This window comes from Cuculus canorus, chromosome 1 (assembly GCF_017976375.1).
Source record: "Cuculus canorus isolate bCucCan1 chromosome 1, bCucCan1.pri, whole genome shotgun sequence".
Classification (NCBI taxonomy): Eukaryota; Metazoa; Chordata; class Aves; order Cuculiformes; family Cuculidae; genus Cuculus; species Cuculus canorus.
The window spans coordinates 115,863,913-115,886,688 of record NC_071401.1 but is presented as its reverse complement, the minus strand read 5'-3'; the positions used below and the strand labels follow the sequence as shown (position 1 = coordinate 115,886,688).

The following is a 22,776-nucleotide window of genomic DNA, read 5'->3' as shown; positions in this document are numbered from 1 at the left end:
GCTCTGTGAATTAAATGGCATGATACTTAACAGTTGTAAGTGATTTACAATGACAGAGGTAAACAGTAAAAAGTAACATAACCAGAAACAAAGCGTATGAATCCAAACTCTGTTCTAACAAAAATACGAACAGCTTATTAGTTACGACCCACTCAGCATTATCAAGACAACTTAGCAACTGAATACATACTTTCCATACCTTTAGTGCTGCACAGCTGAAACTTAGGACAATATTTCATTATGAAAACACTCATTTTTTCCTAGTATTTTAAAAACAAATACTTGGATATAAAAAAGATAAAACCAAGTTATAACAGACATCTCTTTTACTGCTAGTATATTAGATGAGCAGATGTTCTTAACAGAGATTGTCACTTCTAATGACAAACAGTAACTGGAACACAGGCCCAAGGTCTGTGACATCGACTTCCACTTCAGAATTTTCACAACAGGCTGTATATTTGAACAACAAACAGAACTGTTTTCAGGCTCCATTTGTTGCATTATGTCTTCCTTAAACATGCATGACATTTACAAAGTATTAAATACAACTTACACAGCCCTAGTCTAAGTGTTCTGGTGGAAGGCTTATGTACCATGTTTGCTGAAACTTAAAAAAAATTGTTGATTTTTCTTCTGTTAAAACTTAAGCTTCTGCCAAAAATAAGAATGGTGCACAGGGAGTTTGGTATTAAAACCTAAATAAGGAAATCTAGTAATACGATCATTTCATTTTTTAAAGTTGTGTAACAACTAAACCTCTGTAGTCCCATAAACTGTTTAGAACGTTGACATGAAAACATCTGAAGGTGTTTCTCTTCATCCCTACACACTTAGGCACCAGAAAATATTTAGACTTAAAAGTTCTGCTCTTGGCTATACAACTGTAAAGGTCTTGCCAATTAATGACTGTTTTAAAAAAATTAAACATTTTTCTTACTAATATTCTTAGGTACAAGATGATTTGCAAGTGACCATGCATTTCATCCCTCCCATAACAGACATTCATGACTCCGAATCAATTCTGAGACGAGTTCATAGAGTATTCTGTTGGCTAAGGACCACTTTCCATTGGAACAGTATGAAAACAGATGCTAATAAGTTGGTCTTGCATTAATGTCCTTTAACTTGTAATGAGGCAATTTTTTTCTCAGTCACTTTTTAAACAATAGAGTATTGGCCAAAATTTACTGGTTTAAGAGTGATAATTAACAAATGAGCTTAGCTCCTCTTAAAAAGGCAATAGTATTTCTGCTGTAGAGCCAGTGAAGGTGTTTGGGAATTTTTTCAGGACAAAAAGAGGTTGGCAAAAGCCTTTACGATATCACTAAGGCCTGGCACACAAAATCCAGAAACAAATTAAGTTTATTAAAATGTTTCTTTATTATCAGCATAAGCAAAACTAGATTTTTTAATTTTTTTTTTTTACAGAATAATCCTCTATGCAAGCTAGTGAGTGATCACAGATTTTCTAGCAAGTATGTAGGTTTCAGTTCTTCGAACAAGTTAGTCAACAGATGCCAGGAAAAAGTGAACACTGGGCCTTAGATATAACTAATTAGGGTCTGCAAGAGACAACTATTTTACTCATTTATAAACAAGCCCATGGATCCTTTTCTTTCAGACATCAGTACTCAGGGTCTAATCCAACCTTGCAATATGCCAAGCGCTTTCGGAAAGAATCTAGATATTCTCCACCCTCAGTCATATCAATACAAACAAATACTACACAATACTTCAGGTTTGAGCTCAAGAGGAGGAGAGAGAGCAATTAATCAGGAGATAAGACTATCATAGCTTATTACTCAGGATTCTTCCCTATCCAGAGACATATTTACGCAGGGTAGACGCAAAACTGGGGCTAATATTTGCAATGAGATATAGCTGTGGATTTTATTTCTACATACACAATTGTTTAGTATCAGACAGAACAAGTTAAGGCTCTAGTTATTGCTGGTGACAGCTTTGTGCAAGAACTGTTAAATAGATAAGGTAATATTCATCCTCGGTTTTGCTACAGAAGATAGCAATAATTTTCCTATATATTGCTGCCTCAAATCTCAGTGTTATGTAGTTTCAATATTTTATCTTGGGGGGGGAAGACTGACAAAGTTTTGCAAGCTCTCTCCCAACAGCATCAAATAGAGAAAAAAAGTAATTAAATGTAATTACTTTTCCCAATATTTTTCTCCCACTGTACATTCACAGACCTTGGCAAAGATCAACTAGTAAGAGTGAAAGACTAACTCATCAGTTGCATTGTGCAGGTTCCCAATGGAGTTCTAATATATACGATGCATCAGTTACTATGCTGTATGCTGTCTCACCATTCAAGACCAAAACAATAAAAAAGTCCCCTTAGAGAGACCACAACAACCTTACCTACACAGAAATTAGATTTAGATCAGTGTTAACATTGATTATAAATCTTTCATCATATATCCCAAAAATGTTTGATTCTTACTTTTGTGTTTCCCCTTTAGTTTACTGTTATATCACATTAGAAAGAAATACAGTCAAATCTACCTTTACATTAGACATACCAGAAAACAGTGAAGTCATAATTATAATGACCAAATATTACTGAAATGAACAAACATAATTATCTTTTTCACCAGTTTTCTGATCTGTCAAGATATTTGCAAATATAAAAATCAATACATTCTTCAATATGTATTTCACGTCACACAATGTAAAAAAACATATAATAGACTATGGTTAAGAACATCCATAACAAAACAGGACAGCTCTATAATTCTGACATGTGAAATCTGTTTTTATTATAGTTCATTCAATGTTTTATTATATGCTAGAAACAAATACAAAAATATTCCAATTCTAAATCCTTTAGTTCTACCTTGGTTGCACTCCAACCAGAAAAAATTCAAAATGTATTTGTCATCTACATTACAGACCAGCTACTGATGACAGTCACCTGGCTGCTTGCTCAGGAAGTTTTACTCCTGATATAAGGTCACTTACCAATTTCTTTTTCCATTTTTGTTATATATTAAGATTATGCTTCTTTTGAGAAACAGCTTACCATTGGTTCTTTCTGTGTGCTATTTTTCCTGTTTGTTTGGATTTTTTAATAGTTGTATTCATCAGAGAGTCTTTTATATAAATATCAAATTTTCTTTCAACTCAAGCTAACATAATTCCTAACCTGGCTCTCGGAGAACATGCTGTTAAATCATTTGGAATTGCTCAGTGTAGAAAATGAGAAACATGAGAAACATGCCAACATATTAATCTCATCAGCAGCAAAACTGTTTCATACAGACAACAGAAAACCTACTTTTTAAACTAAAAATCCTTGTTCCTCCAATATCAATTAACAATGTTCACTCTAGAGCCTGCAGATTATAACTGTAGATACTGTAAATACAAAGTTAACTTGAGAAAGCAGGACCACTGACACAAAAAAACCCCAAGAACAAAAGGTACTCTGTATACAACTTATACTAAATAATTATGCTAACTCTTTTGTGCCATTTTTAAGATGAATCAACTAAATTCACCTCAATATTAAAGCAAAGAACAGAATAGCAACAAAAGAAGCTTTTTTTATGTCACATGATTACAAAATATTTTTAAAAAATCATTAAATTATTAAATCCCTCTCTTTCTCTTGTGTTTCACATTTCAATGAATGGAACTGGATAGTTCCATCCATTATCTTTTCCATCAATATCTCATTCCGTCTTTCTTGCTCTGAACTCAAACTTCAACTGCATCAATCAAAACATGTAATCTCACTCCTTTTCAGATTAAGGTTACTTCCTACTCTGCAAAGGTCAGTGAAATTTTCTTTATTACAGGTTTAGGTACATAGCAAGTATGCCTTCTAGTCGGATTTTTGAGCAAGCATTCTTTGGATAAAGGGATTATCACCGCAGCACATCCTGCAGCATGTCCGCTTTTATAAATTGGCTTTACTTTACTTTCAAAGACAGGCAAAAGAGTGTCTATTAACTAAAAAGCAACTGTACCACTTGAAAGTGATTATTCCTAACTTCCTTTTCATTTCTTTATAGAATAAAAGCAGATTTTTTTTGTTCTTTCATGTTTCTAATTTTTAATGGAAAACAAGGCCACAGAGCATTAAGGAAAGGAAACTGTGTATTTTTATAACCTGAATTTAAGGTTAGATATGCTTATATATCTAGACATAAATATCATAAAAATGGACACTTTCTTCTACAAGCTTTCTCACTGTTTCTTCTTGCATGATAAGCAGCTGCTATTATGAAGGCTAGCGCTGAAGCCATCCTAAAACAAACACCTAATCACTGAATATTATATATTTCTGACAAAGAAGCAAAAACCAAATTTTGCAAAAATCAACCATACATTCAAAACTGAAAGATGAAATAGCCTTCAAGGTCCATTTACAGGAGCCTTCGTTTCTATACAGTAAATTCAGGAATCAGAGCTGTTCCTCAAGATCTTAAAGCTTTTGTCTTGATATGATCAGCTAGGCTTCAGTATAAAAACACAACTCCATTAATAGTTGGCAACCTTGACATGCCTTCACAAGCAGCGCAGCTGTTTCCCAAAGAGACCATGCAGACAAGTATGGTGAGGGGATGTGAGAAACTGAGCTGCTATAAAGCAGAAATGGGTACTAGTACCCTCACTGCCAAATCAGATCATCAGAGACGTATGGAAATACTCCGAGAGTACTGTATTTTCAGAAAACCATCTATTCTATCCAGGTCATTTTGTCAGCCTCTGCTGTCTTCCAAAGCCAAAATGGAACAGTGTATAAAGCTATGTCAGTATACACATTGCACCAGTCACATTGTATAAACTTAGAAGTAGAACCGTCATTAGGTTTATCACAAAGGAAATTTATATATAACACACAAAAAGCCTGCAGGACCGATTTCCCTAACTTTGTGCTTTTTGAGAGCTTTCACACCTACACAAAGTGAGTATAAACGTTATGGCATCTTAATATTATCATATACACTTTTCACAGACATGATTACAGAAAAGCGCAACAAGGAAGAGAACAGGCTGTGTATATCCCCTCACAATGAGCTGAATTCTGCTTTGAGGTGACCATCACTGCCACATTACTGGTAAGAAAATGTTTGAAAGAGAGAAAATACTACTCTATTTTATAGCAAATTAAAAAATTGAAGGACAAACAAAGTGTACATATCAACCCTCTTCTACCCAGCTAGATCAAAGATCTAAACAAACTGTAATAATTCACAAGTCTTTTTTTTTTTTTTTCCTCCACTTAGGATGGTTTGTGGTTTTAAAATCCTTATCTTCCTCTAAAACTTGAATAATTAGTTGCCTTTAAGTTATTTTGGCAGTAATACTTCCTTTGTTCTCATTTGTTAATACCCTCCCCAAGCATTAAAGATGATAAAAAACATCTAAAATTTAAATATTGCCCTACAACAACAGCAGTCACACAGGCTGTTAGCATTCACGTTGAGATCAAGCTGTCATAACACTGCCTTACCATTTGTAACCTCCACATGTTCTCACCTGCCCTCTCAAACAACAGTCTCTTTGTCTGAAAGGTGTGTTTGTGTAACATTCCTTGTTTAACTTAGACTGGAACCAAAAATAGCAAATAGCTTGTGCTTCACCAAACTTGCACTGAGGCTCAATTACTCAAGTGGTTCAGGTACACTACAGGGCTTCTCAAAGCTGTTTTGTTTCACATCTGGTTTTACATCACATCTAAGGTAGAGAGAAAAGAGAAGAGTGTGGAATGCTCACCATAACATGAAAGCTTTCAAAACAAAAATTCTCATTGCATTTCCTTCTCCCAACGAACACCGTCCGATAAGTCATGCACTCTCTTTTCCTCAGAATAAGCCTCTTTACTAGAGGCTATTTATTGCAGCCAAACTCCATTCCTAATTACTGTATTGTAAGCTATACATTGAAGTATTTTTTCCAGGGACAGCACAGGAGTTCAAGACATGAGTCAACACTCCAGAAGCCTTTCAAGCAGAGTAAGGCATCTTCTTTTCCTAAAAACCTAGTGAAGGAATCATCTAAAAATATGTGTAAATAAGCATAAGACATCAAAGGAAAAATACTAGATTCCTTCAGCAAGCTTAGAACAAAACAGTGAACATAGTTGATCTCTAAAACATGTTGACATAGTTTAAGTATAGGGGTTTACACATCACGTCAGACAACAGATTAATGGTATGTATAGCCTAATTATTTAGCTCGGTATTTACTGAAGAGCAAAAAACTTCATAACATGCTTGGAAAATGGCCCAAATCACAGGATTCGCCCTACCATTACTGAGTTATCTATGCGATGTTAACCAATAGCCAAAATCAGCTCTATGAAAAGAGCCATTAACATCCTGTTCTGAATCTGTATATTCTATCTGTCAAACAAGAAAACCATCAGCGAAAACAATCTTAACTCATCCAAATAAAGTCATCCTGAATTAAAACTATACTCTTCCTGATCCTTCTCTTGATCAACAAAAGCTTCCCTGTCTGGAGACATGAACAAGTTACAAGGCTACATAAGTTATAAACTTCCTAGCTTCCTGTAAATAAACCAGACAGGTTATGGTACGAGATGAGGCAAGTCAAAGAAGTTGGGTAAGCTACCTTTCACTTAACCCTGGAACAGAAGTACACAAAAGGCTGTCACTGGGTTGCAGCCGATGTAACTTCTGTACTTTCAGAATAAGGAGGGAATGGACTAGAAATTCCAGCAGTTGAAAGGCCTCTACTGAGAATGCTGTGTACTTTGATATGCCAGTTCTGGGACTTGATTTAAGAACCTTAACTGATCTCAGTTTTTCAACGCAGACCTAAGGAAGAGAAATTAAGTACTTCATAAATCCACTAACCAACATGAACAGTAATGAAGGAGAACCTGATCTATCACTTAAACCACAGGTATAAGACCATCCCAGAAGACTTAAGAGAATGTAAGAAGTCTGATCTAACAAAACACTTAATCAAGCTGTAAAATCTAGAAGTATGCAATTTTAATCAAGACACAAAACGGCCAGAAGTGCAAGAGAATTTAACAAGACATTCTGTACAGGACAGGAGTGGCTTTGTGAACCCCTTGAAGGACTTGCTTAACACTGACTTTCCCTACATGAACACCTCTTTCTGTAATGCCCCCGAACTACCTCAGCTTTTCTCCTCATCATCTTCATCTGTGCTGCTCACTACTTAAGAAATATTCCTCTTTCATCTTATCTTCCTCTTCCACTTCTGCAACGCCACTTAAAAACAAGTGGCCAACTAATTTTGGCTGAACCAAGCAGCATTTAACAGATTATTAAAAGTAAATCTACACTCTGGTTTTATACTTTTGCTGTTCTCATCATATAAAAGGCATATAGCAGAATGCATGCAATATTAAATCAGATAACGAACAAGTCTTAGCTCAAGATACAGTCTTCCAAGAACACAATTTAGCTTTACAGGTGAGCACAGGAAAGCTCACACTTGTCTCCATTACCAAAAAACTGTTGTGTTAGCTGTGAAGATCCTGTCCAGCACCTCGAATTAATCCAAATGTAATCTCGCCATTGCCACTTTATTCTTCCTCTAGTCTTCTTATTATAACTTATGAGTTTGACTTCTACACCTGGCTAACATATTTGTCTGAAAAACTGTCAGCCTACAAAGTTTCTATTATTTCTGGATGGATAATTCGGGAATGCAGCAAGACAAAAGGAAGTTTGGCATCACAGAAATGATGCCTTCCAGCTTTAGCTTACTTCCCAATAAACCATGGGCAGGGAGGGGGAAGAAAAAAACCCACAAACCAAAAGTCCAGATCCTCAGACCCTCAAAGGCACAGAAAACCTTTTAAGAAGGGTAGATGTATCCAAACCAGTAATTTTAATAATCCTGTGTTAATAACCTTTAAAAAGTATGATCTGTGACAAAGGGGGAAAAAAAAAAAGTCTTTGAACTACTTCATACATGGGCAAACTTCTGTGCTTCCTATATTCAGTACAGTTCATGGAATTTACTGAACATCATCTCTTACTTCATTAAGCAAGAGGACTATGAGAGGATGTAATTTCATACCAGACACCATACCCAGAAGCTAGATGCAATTCATATACAAACTTGCAAGCCATACTTTCTCTGCTTAGCAAGACACATCCCATAGAGTACAGAATGACAGCACCAACTACCCTCAAATGGCTATCATGTACATTTGACATGGAACACAGGATAGACAGACAACACCAGCACAGTATAAGCTCCTATTTTAGTCATTTGTACACAATCTGGCTGGCACACTGTCTTGTTTCATTCATAGGATCACTGAGAACTAAAATCCATGACAAGTTCTCCACAATAGAATAATCTTGGTGTTATCAAGCAAATAAAATCACATGTATATTGGTATCAGTTCCTAAATGTACTGTCACTGTAGAAGTTAGAAGATTGTTCAATAACCCTAATACCCATCAAGCATATAGAGAATGCTTCCAAATGCAGTCAGTTTCTACTTTTCATGATGACCTTTTATCCAGAAATCGGAGACACTAACAGAAAACAAACCAGAAAACTAAGATTGAAAACCACAGAAATTGCCCAGGTGTCTGGCTTTTAAGTGAGAGGCTTTCAACTTACCTTTTTTTTAAAAAAATTGACTACACTTCAATTTGACAGTCCTTTTAGAAACATCCTTAAAAACACTTATTTAAATGATCACTCCTACATTTGCATTATAATCTTAACAAATAAAGTACTTAGGTTAATGCAGGCATACCTGGAAGCAAAGAAGCTAAACACATGAACAGCTTCTTTTACTCCCTTACCAAGTATTAACACAATTAAATATGTTGAAGTACTGCAGAGCAACCGGGTACTTCAACATAGCAGCCAACAAACAAGTACAACCTTGTTCAACTTTAGCACACACATAGAATCATAGAATCACCAGGTTGGAAAGGACCCACCAGATCATTGAGTCCAACCATTCCTAACACTCCCTTAAACCATAGAATCACAGAATCACCAGGTTGGAAAGGACCTGTTGGATCATCGAGTCCAACCATTCCTAACATTCCCTAAACCATGTCCCTAAGCACTTCATCCACCCGTTCCTTAAACATCTCCAGGGAAGGCGACTCGACCACCTCCCTGGGCAGCCTCTGCCAGTGCCCAATGACTCTTTCTGTGAAGAATTTTTTTCTGATATCCAACCTGAACCTCCCCTAGTGCAGCTTCAGGCCATTCCCTCTTGTCCTGTCCCCTGTCACTTGGGAGAAGAGGCCAGCTCCCTCCTCTCCACAACCTCCTTTTAGGTAGTTGTAGAGAGTAATAAGGTCTCCCCTCAGCCTCCTCTTCTCTAGGCTAAACAACCCCAGCTCTCTCAGCCGCTCCTCGTAAGACTTGTTCTCCAGCCCCTTCACCAGCTTTGTTGCTCTTCTCTGGACACGCTCCAGAACCTCAACATCCTTCTTGTGGTGAGGGGCCCACAACTGAACACAGTATTCAAGGTGCGGTCTCACCAGTGCCGACTACAGGGGGAGAATAACCTCCCTGGACCTGCTGGTGACCCCATTTCTGATACAAGCCAAGATGCCATTGGCCTTCTTGGCCACCTGGGCACACTGCTGGCTCATGTTCAGTCGACTGTCAACCAACACCCCCAGGTCCTTCTCCTCTGTACAGCTCTCCAGCCACTCTTCCCCTAGTCTGTAGCACTGCACAGGGTTGTTGTGCCCCAAGTGCAGGACCCGGCATTTGGCCTTGTTGAACCTCATGCCATTGGCCTCAGCCCAGCAGTCCAGCCTGTTCAGACCCCTTGGCAGAGCCTCCCTACCCTCCAGCAGATCGACACTTCCTCCCAGCTTAGTGTCATCTGCAAACTTGCTGAGGGTGCACTCAATGCCTTCATCCAGGTCATTGATAAAGACATTGAACAGAGCTGGACCCAGTACTGAGCCCTGAGGAACTCCACTTGTGACTGGCCTCCAGCTGGAGTTAACTCCATTGACCACCACTCTCTGGGCCCGGCCATCCAACCAGTTTTCAACCCAGGAGAGTGTGCGCCTGTCCAGGCCAGAGGCTGACAGTTTCTGAAGCAGAATGCTGTGAGAAACTGTGTCAAAGGCTTTACCAAAGCCCAAGAAGACTACATCCACAGCCTTTCGCCCATCCAGTAGTCGAGTGATTTTGTCATAGAAGGTGATCAGGTTAGTTTGGCAAGATCTGCCTTTTGTAAACCCATGTTGACTGGGCCTGATCACCTGGTTCTCTTGAATGTGCATACAGATAAAGCGTCACCAGTAGATGAAAGATTGCACTGAAGTCTCAAAGATGTAACTTTAACTTATAATGGCATGAGGTATGAACTGCTGAAACAATGCTTACACTTTGAGGGTTTTTTTTTGCTTAAGCATTTTGACAGTCAGAATGCAGTCGGTGTTAAGAGACAACTAATAATTTTAGCACAGGAGAAAATTTCAGTTTTAATCCTCTCCTCAAGCTTCAAAATCTATCAGTCAGGCAAAATAATACAGTTGTCACCTTCTGAAATACAAATTTAGAGAGCCTAAAGTAGTCATCGTAATTCAGCACACTTCATTACTATGTTTTGTTTTAAATTCCCTCCTCTCTAGTCCTCTCAAGAATAGCCCCAATAAACGACAGCAAACATGCTAACTGCACTTTCTTCAAAACTTGTTTGCTTCAGAAAAGACATCCTTGTATCACCACTGTTACCCTTATGCAGGAAATGAAGTGGGTAATTGGAAAGAAGAAAGCAGCTCTAGCAACTGTTTGAATGACTAGAGAGCATACAGAAGACTGGTTTTGAAAAAGTGACTAAAACTGGCTTTAATTTATTGCTAACTGTAAGCAAAACTGTAAGTAAATCTGGGTTTCATACAACATAGGGAAGTCAAAATAAAACCTGTTTACATAATGCAACCATTTATGTCAAATTCCCCTTACCATAAGAAATCCTAATTTCCTTTGCAACACAATGACTTCCATGCATACAACAAATGGGATATTAAAAAAAAGAACCCACAGGCTCAGTGCTGAACAATTCCTGCAGGGCTTCTAGTAGGAAAGCATTTACAGTGAAAATACTCCTTTAAATAATCATGAATTAAAACACAAAACACATTCATCAAGGTTTTTGCTGATCACTGAAGTTCAGACAGTATAACTTTCCCCTTTTAGACAAACTGCTCCAAATATATTCATAACTGGATACTCTTTTACGTACGCTACCAAAAGTTTCCTGAGACATTAAGCAAGCTTGAGACTCCCTCTCAAGCACAGGAGACTACCACAGTATACTGAATAGCTACAACCATTGCCAAAGATGTGGAAGGAACACATGTATAAATCAAACATAACAGCAGTGACGTTTACAAGAATGTAGACATTTCACTGCTGCTGCCAACACTTCCACCATCTGTAAAACTATACTGCAACCTTGCCTCTCAGGTACAGACAGAATGGCAAGGATTCAATCTTCCATTCACTTCCTCTCTATGTGCCATTCCCCACTATCTCCTTTAAATACGGCAGACCTTGGAAGCAGCCTTGTATCTTTTATTTGAATAAATTTAAAGATACCACCCATGGCAGAGTCTAATAGCCACAACCCTGCTGTACTCCTTCCCAAAATATAACTGCATATTTTGCACAGAATTTCTAGTAACATTATTTTTAATATATTAGGTAATAAAATCAAATATTAAAAACCTTTTCACTCACCAGCAAGAGTACACATAAAGTGGACATTAATCCCTATTATTAAGTCTGAATCACTGCAAATCAGGAACCCATTATGTTCCTGATAAAGTTTCTCAGCACCAAAACAACATTATAATCACCTTATGCTAACATCACACAATATCTGAAAAATATTAACATTGGTTTGCTGCATTTCATCACTTGTGAAAGCTCAAAATCAATGTTGTTCATGGCTCCCCACAGTTTTAAGAACTGGGGAAGGAAGGTCAAGCTCAATCCAAGTAACAGTCAGTCACTCTCTGCCAGAGGAACTACATATTGTAAGGCCCTGTGAACAAGTAATTACAAAGAAATGAATGTTTTATGAAGGAAATGCACTTGGTTTTAAAGGTCACAAAGTGACAGATAAGAGCACAATGCGGAACAAATCCAGCAAAATACAGATTGACCCACAGGTTCAATGAATCCAAACAATAAATATTTCTGCTCTTTAAATAATTAAAAATGTCAAAACACAATAGCTGCAGACAAACAGCGTAAAGAATGCAGAAAGGCCAGACAATCTACTTTACATTTAAATATTTCACTTACCTGTCCTGTGACTGCTCCTCATACATTCTTTCCTTTCCTTCTTTGAATAGTCTTATAGCCCGTTTCGATTTTTTCATGAGACTGTCAATGTAGATTTTAAAATATTCATTCTCACTGAGTTGTGCGAGTTTCTGGTTGTCATCATATTTGCTCAATATAAGTCGCAAATGTTGATAAGTGTCTGGTAGAATGTCAAGTATGTAAGGTGGGCTGTTTTTGAGTTGAAGCTTTGGGTTTTGGCACAATCTTACCTACAAGCAAAAACAAGAGAACGTAAAAGACAAGAAATATGCTAGGGCAAAAACTGATCTGATATCTCATAATTAATAGGTGTAAACATAATTCTCTAACCTGCAGCCACAAAAAAATGTAATATATTTAATTTATATTCCAGAAAATCCCAACATAGTCTCTAGTGCCAAAACATGTAAAATTTAACTTAATCCTGTCATATCTATAAAAAGCAAACATGCTTGCTTACATAGTTTGGGGGTTTGCTTTTAAAGTAAGAATGCCTTTGCCTGCCTACTATACGCTATGGAATATATTACCAAAACACAGTATGCAACTAATACCAAGAGCAGTAGTTTTATACAGATCTGTTTGCTGCAAGTGAACTTCCCTATGGATGTTTAAACATCTATAAAGAACCGATACTATAAATTACCTTGTCATCTGCTGGCTCCTTCTCTTCTCTATCCGATAACATAACCTCTTCATCTATAGGAATTTAAAGTTTGAGAGGTCTATACATATGAAAATGCTCTGAATGGCACCAGTGGTTCAAAAGCTATCAGCTACGGCACGCAGAAATTAAGTCGCTCACAAACAGGAAACAAAACTTTATAAACTCCATGTGTTCCAGTTCACGGCTCTAATAGAGGATAAAAACTTAATAGATTTGGAACCATCATGTTCCTAAATGGCACAAAACCTGATCAATATTTATTACTTAAAAGAACAAGCTTCATAATAATTGAACGTCTTTATTTCAATCCAGTTTCTACTGAAAATGTTTCTGGAAGAAGGGAGTACTGGTTTTGGTTTTTGAACACATACGAAGTTAGAGCAATTATCTCCTGGCTACCTAAATCCTCTGGTAGGTTTGTTCTGTAATGTTCTGTACTAGAAAGTGAAAGGGGTAGAAATTAACCAGTAGGTTTTGACTGTTATCACATTGAGCTATTCACACTCAACTACAACACTGCAGAGTGACACGTTCTAGACACATGCGCAGCTGGACGTATGCAAATACTTAGGAAAAAAATTAAGTCCCTGTGGTATAAAAGTTTTATAGGTATCATTTGGAGAACGCCACATTATGTAAACTTTCATATCCTTTTGAGGTAACTAACGAGGCTGTAAAAAATCAAACAAAACTTAATACTGCTGAAAGCAGACTACTATTCCTACTAACGTATCAACTTCCAAAATATGCAGTCTTGAGCATTTCCAGGCATAGGGAAACAAACTTGTATCCTACAACATTCACCTCTCTAAACTCAAAGCTCTATTGCTATTACTGACCCCTCCTTCAATTTCTAGATCTACACCATTAGGAATTCATTGCTGCCACTAACAGACCTCCATGCACCACAAACTGGAAGGCAAACACAACTTCCTTCTGAAACATAACTAACAAACACACACCAGGCAATTAAATTTAGGTAAGTGGGGTCATAGTTACAAAAGCAGAGACACAAGAGTGGACAAAAGTCAACACTGACAAATTTTTAAAAAGTCTAGCATCATTAGAACACTGCAAACTCAACTACTATAGAAATGTTAGCACCATTCAAAGCCAGTACTTAAAACATGACATTTGCAATAGCTCCCTTCATTTCACTGATCCATTGTTACTTTAGTAACTTCTATTATTCTTTAGCCTACTAGACCAAGTAATAAACCAGAAACCCTTCTGATGTGCTGTAGAACAGGCAATCTTTCCCACAAAGAGATTTACAATCTCAGTAGAAAACAACAAGCCAGCAGACGAATGCAGGCAAATATGAGAACATGAGGACGACACTGTTCAACATGCTAAAGAATGGTTCAGGGCACTAGCAGCTAAGTATTTCTAGATATAAGCAGCAAAGAAAAGTTTCAAGACACGCTCTAAAATAATTTTGTAGCTCATTAAGGAATTCCTCCAAAATTGAGGAAGAAGCTGGAAGGCAACAAACAAAAAAGTAAAGTATAAAGATGTTTGGTCATCTCTTCATCAAGTAACTGAAGTCTGAAGCCGCAGTCAATAACTGCAATGGTGAGACAGCAAGAGACTTTGAAATTGAAAATAACTTGTTTATATTATGTGCAATAAAGAGAAGGTTATCAGAGTAAAGAAAAGGCCACTGTGATCCAAGTTGTGGGTTAGGAGATGCCTGCAGCAGCATTCTCAAAAAATAAATGTTGGACAGAAAAGCAAAGATGAACTTACTGATATACAAAACAGCAACATCTGAATCATGAGTTTAGGTGTAGGGATGATACAGAAAGTTACATTTGTCTGTGAATCACATCTCAATGTGAGCAATTTACACACAGCTTTTAAAAGAGCAGTTCAAGTAAAGGAGTTGCTTGAGTGAGTAAAGAATTGTACACATATAAACAGATCTGAAAATCATCCACGAGGAGACATATGTGAAGTTCTTTTCATAGAAGAGTTAGAAGAATTGGAATCACCAAGACTGAAGTGAAAACTTTCACGACAAATGTAGACATTTTTCATCTGAACTTTTATTCTCTATGACTTCTGATTTAGTGCAAACTTGAAACAAGACTGACGCTCTTCACAAAGTCAGCCACAGATCACAAATCAATATCACTGATTAGGCATTGCAACTTTCTGGAGAGATAAGCACAATGAAAAAAAAAAATCTTGCTGAAGAGAGGAAAATATTTATTTAGGGGAAAAAGTGTCAGCAAAGAGCGCAGACCACAAGCAGAGAAGGCTGCCATCATTTTGAATACCATATTTATCCTAACTTAAATCTCATGAACAAAGAATTAATTCCCTTTCTGAAGTCTATCTTTTCTATCTGATGTGCCAACAAAAAGGCATGAGTGGTATTAGTGGTATTAGAAATACCATTAAAAACAAACAGGAAAAAGCAAATTGCTTATGCTGGTTGGTGTATTTTCGACAGTTGTTCCATTCAATTATATACAAAGAACATCCAGTGATAAAGAATTAGTTTCTATTTCAGATGTACTTGAAAGTGTTCTTCAGTCCAGTATCATTGCAGAGTCACACACATCAAAACAGGATTCTGTGGTCATCAAGGTTTACAAAGCTTCGCCTTCTGCTGAATGTATAGAGATAAATACAGCCCATTACTAGAACCTTCAAAATACAGCTCATTACTAGAACCTTCAACTCTAGAACAAGCCTTTAAAGAAGTTACACAAAAATTATTCTACTGTATAACTCCTTGAAAAATGCTAACATTTAGTACAAGTCAGTGATCCAGTTAAGTAGTACAATGCTTTCTTCACTTTATAAAGTACATAAGGTTTCAGCGCAAAGGAAGTTTGTAAAGAGATGGCTGGTAAACCATATGGTTTCCAGAGTCAGGATGTCCTGACACGTACCACAGCAGTTCACAATTAAAAGTAAGCAATAAGAAATGACATCTGCTGATGCAAAAGATTTGTCGATGCACCAGAAGTGGCACACACACCTCTCTTCAAAAGAAAACAGAACTCAAAACCAAACCAAAACAAAAAAAAAAACCAAACAACCAAAAATAAACATGTCCATATTGCGCTTTACAAAGCAATCCTTACCAACACTTTAGGAGAGGACGTGAATCATATCACTGTCTGATTTGTGTATTGTTATGACTGGAAGTAAGCATGTATATATTTAGCAAGTATTCAGCCTAAAAAATGAAAAGCAGTCAGTCAGCAAGTTAGTAAGAAATGTCTCTCTCACTGAGGTAAACTGAGAAAAAAGCTAAACTTCTTTCACTACCTCAGTTAGGACAAATCCAAGTACTTACTCCAGAATCACAGAAACAATAGAGTGCAATTCTGACAGAGTAATGCCTTAGGTATTCACAAATCCACCAGAAACAGACTTTGAAACAGGTAACTCGGGAACCTCCAAACAAGCTTACTCTAGTGCGTACTGGGAAAAAAAACACCTCACCTTCCTTCCTCTCCTCAAGCATATCTCGCCCCCCCAAACACCCCCACACACACCAGAAAAAAAAACCCACTACTTATAACCTTTTTGAAGATATCTGACTGAAATTACAAATCATTATTTTCATAGAATCCTCAGAGATGAGAGCAGTGGACACCTATTGTATTTAGACAACAAATTTCTTGGAGAAAACTGTATCTTCTATTCACTTTTTAAAGCAAACAAAGTTGAAAGCCCTAGATTAATTTTTCAAAAGAACTTTCATTCAAGCAAAATATAGTAGCCCTAACACAATCTTTTTCAACACCTAACTAGCATGACAACATGCTAGTCAAAAACCATACAAGGAAAGTAGCACAGCTAAAACAGCACAAGTATGCAAGGAATAGGACAGCTGCTAAACAGTGCTGTCAGCTGCAGTGAATGGACTAAGACAATCACAGCACCGGTGCTTGCACACTTCCAACACTACAAAAACATCTACTGAATAAGTACCTTCTGCCACACAGTACAAAAAAGTCAAAGTCTTAAAAACCACTGACACACCATAGGCAGCATAAAGGTAGCTCTGCAGTAAGATACCAAAACAACTCTCCAGAAAACCAAAACACACAATGCTACCAACAATAAATTCTGAAGAACTTAACCAGGGAGGGTCTAATCAGGAAAACAGATGAAATATATATCATATATATATATATATCTCATCATATATTCCTTCCAACCAGAAATTACCTAAGTGCAATTTGTTTTATTTTCCACAGAAAGATGGAAAGACAAGGTTTCTTTCTGAAAGAAGCCTTCACATTAAATCATAAGACTGATCACCGATCTTTTCAGTTGAGAATACAGTAAGTGATTGCTCGACAGCTATCACACTGCAACTGTGCCATATGTTTCCATGCTGGAGGAACAGGCAATAATAATGCTACATACGCACAAGGACAGCTGACTTTGGAGGGTCACTTATACTTCCTTCTACTTAGAAAAAGAGAAGCTTCCAGTTCTCTGTCTAAATTTCCATTCCTTTTCCACAAGCAGCGCACACAGGACATAAAACTTCCTATCAACTTTAACCAGGTAATACATTGAAGAATATCATGGCTATAACTGATAATTGTCTTTCTAGAACCTCTGTGAAACAATGACATTTACCTGACTTCTAAGGTTACACATTAATGTAACAATTACATAAAGAGTTGCGAAGAATAACCAACACACACACAGCTGCAACTACAGTGCTCTGTATACTGACTTAGATGCTGTTGAAAACTGGGATGATGACAAACGTTTATTTGAAGAAAAGCACATTACTAAGTTGCAGAGGTTATACAGCTTTTACTCACTAGGTCAATAGCTTTGTAGATGCACTCTAATTTGCTCTTGGGTAATTATTCGATAACAAATCAAACTGCCATCCCCACTTACAGAGTCAAACAACTGGGTAGGCCACAACAGAACGCTCAAACAGTTTAGACACTACTGTTAGTAGAAAATATAATTATTTTCAGGCCAAGTTTACTGCATAAGTTTACTGAAAAGTGACTGAAAGCTGCTGAAATAATCCTGTTTTAAAAAATCACATTCAGAACATGTCACATTTTATCAGCCTGAAACCCACAATAGTGAAGTGTGGAAAATAGTAATAATACCAACTCTAAATAGTCTGAGCTGTAAGTTAATTTAACTACTCCCATGTTTACATAACAGGCACTCTCTCCCAAAGTTGTTCAAGATAACCATTATCTTCTGAAAATACACAGCTAGTTTCTAGGTTTTAATGTCATTAGCTTCAGAGTCTCAGAAAAATAAAATCCTATGTAATTTATGCATAGTTTAAAGGAAGATTTAGAGCTATTTGCTAACATTATCTTTTTATTTATTTGCAGGATATGAACTTTCTAAAACACACATCATGTTTTAAAAACAGTAATCGGCTTGCTAGAAGTTCAGAGATACATGGTCAACTTGCTTATACAATGCTACCACTGGAAAGCTGGGTTAGCCTTCCAAACCATAAAAGGAACATTATCCTTTGCATTGCAAAGGAATTAAAGTATTTTTGGTTCTTAATAGTAAAGATACTGATTACCCATGAGAAAAGCAGCAGGGGAAATGGACATTGGATGCTAACAGTTGACGTCCCTCTAACAATGCAGTTTATATTGTAAAACCACAAAAAAAGACATACCAGTCAACCTCAAAAAGAGCAGATTCCCGTGGGTGAAGTATAAAAAGGAAGATGCAGATATAAGATATATAAACAGATAAACAATTCACATTCACTGATTACTTACAACAAGACTGGAGGGTTTTTTTTTTCCCTGCAAGTACGTTGCTTACAGTAACTTTTACAAACCAGGCTCTAACTGGGAGCAGTATCCCAACATTCTGTCCTGTTACACAACTCTCTCAGAATCTTTGATTTTTTTTCAAACTGGTAATAGAAGTTTGAAGAGAAGACACTTAAGCAGAACTGCAACCTTTTCCCTATTCTAACAGCTAGAGCCTCATCCCAAGAAAAACAAACACTACCATGAAGTCTGAGTAATTCCACAGCATGACATACAATAAATTCAACACAAAGAAGTTTGCATGGTATCTAGGTAGCCAGAACTTCCACATACACCATAAAACCACTCTCACAGTATAGTTCTTGCAGAGTACCAGTATTTGTAGTATTAGTTAATACTTTATTATTGAAAACAAATAATTCATATACAGAATCTCATCTGCCAAGGGAGGAAATTGCAAAAAGAATGTAAGAAAGGTAATGAATGGCAATTTTAAGAAAGAAAAAAAGAAACTAATGTAAACTTGAAAGTATTGAGGTCTGCCCCTACGTTTTAAGACTGCTCTTTTTTCATCCTTTGGTTGAAACAATAGCTTTGCTTTGTTTCCATTCTCTCTTTCCCTGACATCTTTAGGATGGGAGAAAACTTTAGCTATCTCACTGCAGCAAAAAGACGGTTATCACAGCTACTATAGTTAAAGAATAAACAAGGATAATGACTGTTATTACACCAAGCAAAACAGACCTCAAAGCCACAATCTTACCATGGGTGGCACCCCACTGACTTTGCAAAGCCTACTGCCTTCACTAGGTATTAATTTGATCAGTGACCCACTGCAGAAATTAGTCATAGGACACACTCCAGAAATGGGATTTGAAACAACGGTTGATCAAGTAGGTTTTTACTTCAGAACTTAATCCCTGGTTTTGATCTTGGCAGAGGAGAAAATCACCTTCCCATGCCAATTGCCACATAAAGACTAAGAGACTTAAATTTGTTTGCCAACATATTAAATTTGCTCAAACTCATCCTTTCACCATAAGTACCAAATGCTACAAACTCAAGCAGCAAGCTACAGCATTCTCACACTATGACATCACCCTGTCTGTTATACTTTAATATAATTTGGAAATAAAATGTGATTAACTGAGAGCAGTTTAAAGAGGATACATTAAACATCCAAATTGAGGACACTTATCCAGTAAAATGAAAAAGAAAGCACAGCACAATGTTCAAATTTTCCAGTGACTTCTACAGAACAGGCCTTACTGTCTGTTCTGATACCCTGTTGTAATAGTGACAAATACAGTTATCCTATATTAGCTGAGTAAAAGCAAACCACAAATCCAAGCAATGTGGTTAAGACCTTCTGGTAACTGTAAACACAAAAAACATTCGGGACAACCTTACCATATACATTCGTAAATGGCCTGACACGGGGTAAATGAAGCTGTGCATTCCCCATGTGGTTTCAACAATGACAAATCAGATTCCTCGTTTCCAAGCAAAAAACTTCCTCCTACTGAACAAAAGTGCCTGCTTCCAAGGGATGGACACTTGCAGTTCTTATTATATATAAGATGCTCACTGTTTACAGCACCATGATCATTAACACGAAAATGTCAACAAAGTCTTTGTGATAACAACCATTTCTACCAAGGCTGGGTTATAAGTTTATAATCATCATCAGAAATTGTGGTGGAAATACAGATGCTCTTCTTAGAACATCAAAAAGGAGATCACTCAAGGACAAATCAAACAAATCCCTCAAAATTGTCACTTGTCAAGGCGTATTACATGAAAATCTCTATTATGTCAGTATAAATCCTTACAAACTTAAAGAAATGTTAAACATCTGCAGTTCAAAGAGCCATAGGGAAAGCAAACAGTTACAGTAACTCATGAAGAATCACCAAGTTAAAAAGTTGTAACCTTCTTTCCAAGGCTAACAGGTAGTAATCCTCACTCCACAGCAGTTTCAAGAGGAAGCTCTCAAGTATCACCTGATACGCAAAACAGAGTGCCTACATCTCCTAAACAGCTCTCCGTGTTATAATCAAACTATTTCTACTGTTGGAAAGGAACTCTTCTAGCTCATCTATCATCACACAAGCTGTCACTTCATATAATACTAAACATAATGTATCAGCTGGTTAAGAGAACTGTAAGTTCTAAAAAACTATGGTCCTTGCCCCCACTTCCTGAAAAATGAGTTTCAGCCTAGTGTATTTCTAGTTTCATAACGTAGAAGTACTTTAAAAATCATTAAAATGCAGAACATGCACTTAAAAGTTAGGCGTGCCACACTAATCTGTTTACTAAACTGACAAAGAGTCCCCACGCACATTCCTAAAAGCACAAACGTATCTGTGTTGCCATCATGAGCGTGTCTCACAGGACGATTTGCTTCACTGAAGTTTCATACTTCAGAGGTCTTGTTTGCAGGCTAACAATGTGATCCAACACGGAACACACAGAACATGTGATTACAAGTCTAAGTTAAGCAGTTTTTCATTAGGACAGCTCTTCAAGTTTGAGTCATTTTAAAGGATCTGAAAATAACAATCGCCTAAGGCAAACACACATTTGTTTTCCCTCCACAAACCAAGATTAAAAAAAAAACATAGCCAGAAGCCATAGAAAGGAAGGGAAAAAGAAGACAAATGGTGCTGAAATAACCTAAAACACAAGCCCTCTTACTTCCCTACTCGCACTACACAGGCAGAACAACAGTTAGAGCCCCAGGAAGCTCTTTCCCCCCATGGGTACCTATTTAAATAGCTTCATTCTTCACTGTGTCTATACACAAAGGCAAGCAGACACTCACCACTTTGTCCATGAGCTTCCAGGTCTTCTCCACAGTCCTCCGGTCGGCAGCTGCCTGCTTGGGGGGCCCCACAGCATCCTGAATGGCATCAATGAAGCCCAGGATCCGTCCCTTGCGCGGGTTCCGGCCATTGAGGGAATTGGCCATCTGGGAGCCAAGCTGGTCACAACGACAAGAGAAACACAAGACACTCACCAAGGTGCTCCGAAAACATCTCGTCCTAAAACTCGTAGCCAGGGAGGCAGCGCTTCCTTCTCCGCGGGCAGGAAAGGGCATGTTTAGAAACGAGCTTAACTTTTTTTTTTTTTTTTTGATGACAAACAGCGTTAAAACCCACCTGGCCCGAGTTTACACCGGCAGAAGCCACGCCGGATTTACTGTCAACGCCAACAAGATCGGGAAAGGAGGGAACCCACCTTTCGGGCACATGCCCGGAGCCAGACAACAAAAGCGGAGGATGGGGAAAGAAGAAGAGAAGGAGGAGAGGGGAGCAGAAAAAAAAGCAGCGAAGGCAGCAGGCAGGCAGGGACCTCGCTCCCGGCGCTCACATACGTACAGCTGGGCACCGCACGGCTTTGTGCCAAAAGGAGAGAAGCCGCCGAGAAAAGCCAGGAGCAGGCGAGAAGGAGGAGGAGGAGGAGGGAAGCTCCCGAGTCCGAGGCGGCGGCGGAGCGCAGCGCAGGCAAAGCGCCTCGTTGGGACAAGGCTCTCCTCCCTCCGGCGGGAGGAGCGCAGCCCGCACCGGCTGCCCCGCACAGCTCTGCCCCGCGGGGAAAGCACGGGGAGCTCCTGCCCCGCCGCCCGGTGGGTGGGACGTTTATGGAGAAAGAGACACATGCAAGGGAGAGATAAGAGATACCTATGCACACGCACAGGTCTGCACACGCACAGGTCTGCACGCAGCACCGCTCGCAGGCTACGGTCTCCCCTCACTCCTAGAAAGTGAGGCAGGCTCCCCGGCAGCGGCCCCGCTGCCTCTCCCTCCCCCTCCCCGCAGCCGCGCCTCTCCCTCCTCGGAACATTCCCACCCCCGGGCCGAGCCCCGCGCCTGCGCCCTGCCCGGGCGGGAGGCGGTGCCGGCAGCCGAGCCCCCCGCGGCCCCGCAGCCAATGGGAGCGGGGCGGTCCCTGTGATGGACGTGCGCGCCAGCCAAGCCAGGGGCGGGGGCTGCGAGGAGGAGGCTTTGGAGGCGAGGAGGAGGTGTTGGGGATGAATGGGCT

At 38.5% G+C, this 22,776-nt stretch overlaps 1 protein-coding gene across 6 annotated transcripts in view; it reads right to left on the bottom strand.

Moving 5' to 3' along the window:
- CBLB (Cbl proto-oncogene B) overlaps window positions 1-22,566 on the bottom strand; it is a 131,436-nt gene extending 108,870 nt beyond the window's left edge. For 2 of the 6 annotated variants that reach the window (XM_054086418.1, XM_054086443.1), the window contains exons 1-3: window positions 22,446-22,566; window positions 21,557-21,715; window positions 12,289-12,539 (exon numbers count right to left, since the gene is read on the bottom strand). In XM_054086418.1, coding sequence (XP_053942393.1) covers window positions 12,289-12,539; window positions 21,557-21,703 — 398 coding nt within the window. In that variant the 5' untranslated portion in view covers window positions 21,704-21,715; window positions 22,446-22,566. The other 4 variants (XM_054086428.1, XM_054086435.1, XM_054086449.1 and 1 more) reach the window with 4 other exon arrangements.
- Between the last annotated feature and the right edge of the window lie 210 nt (window positions 22,567-22,776).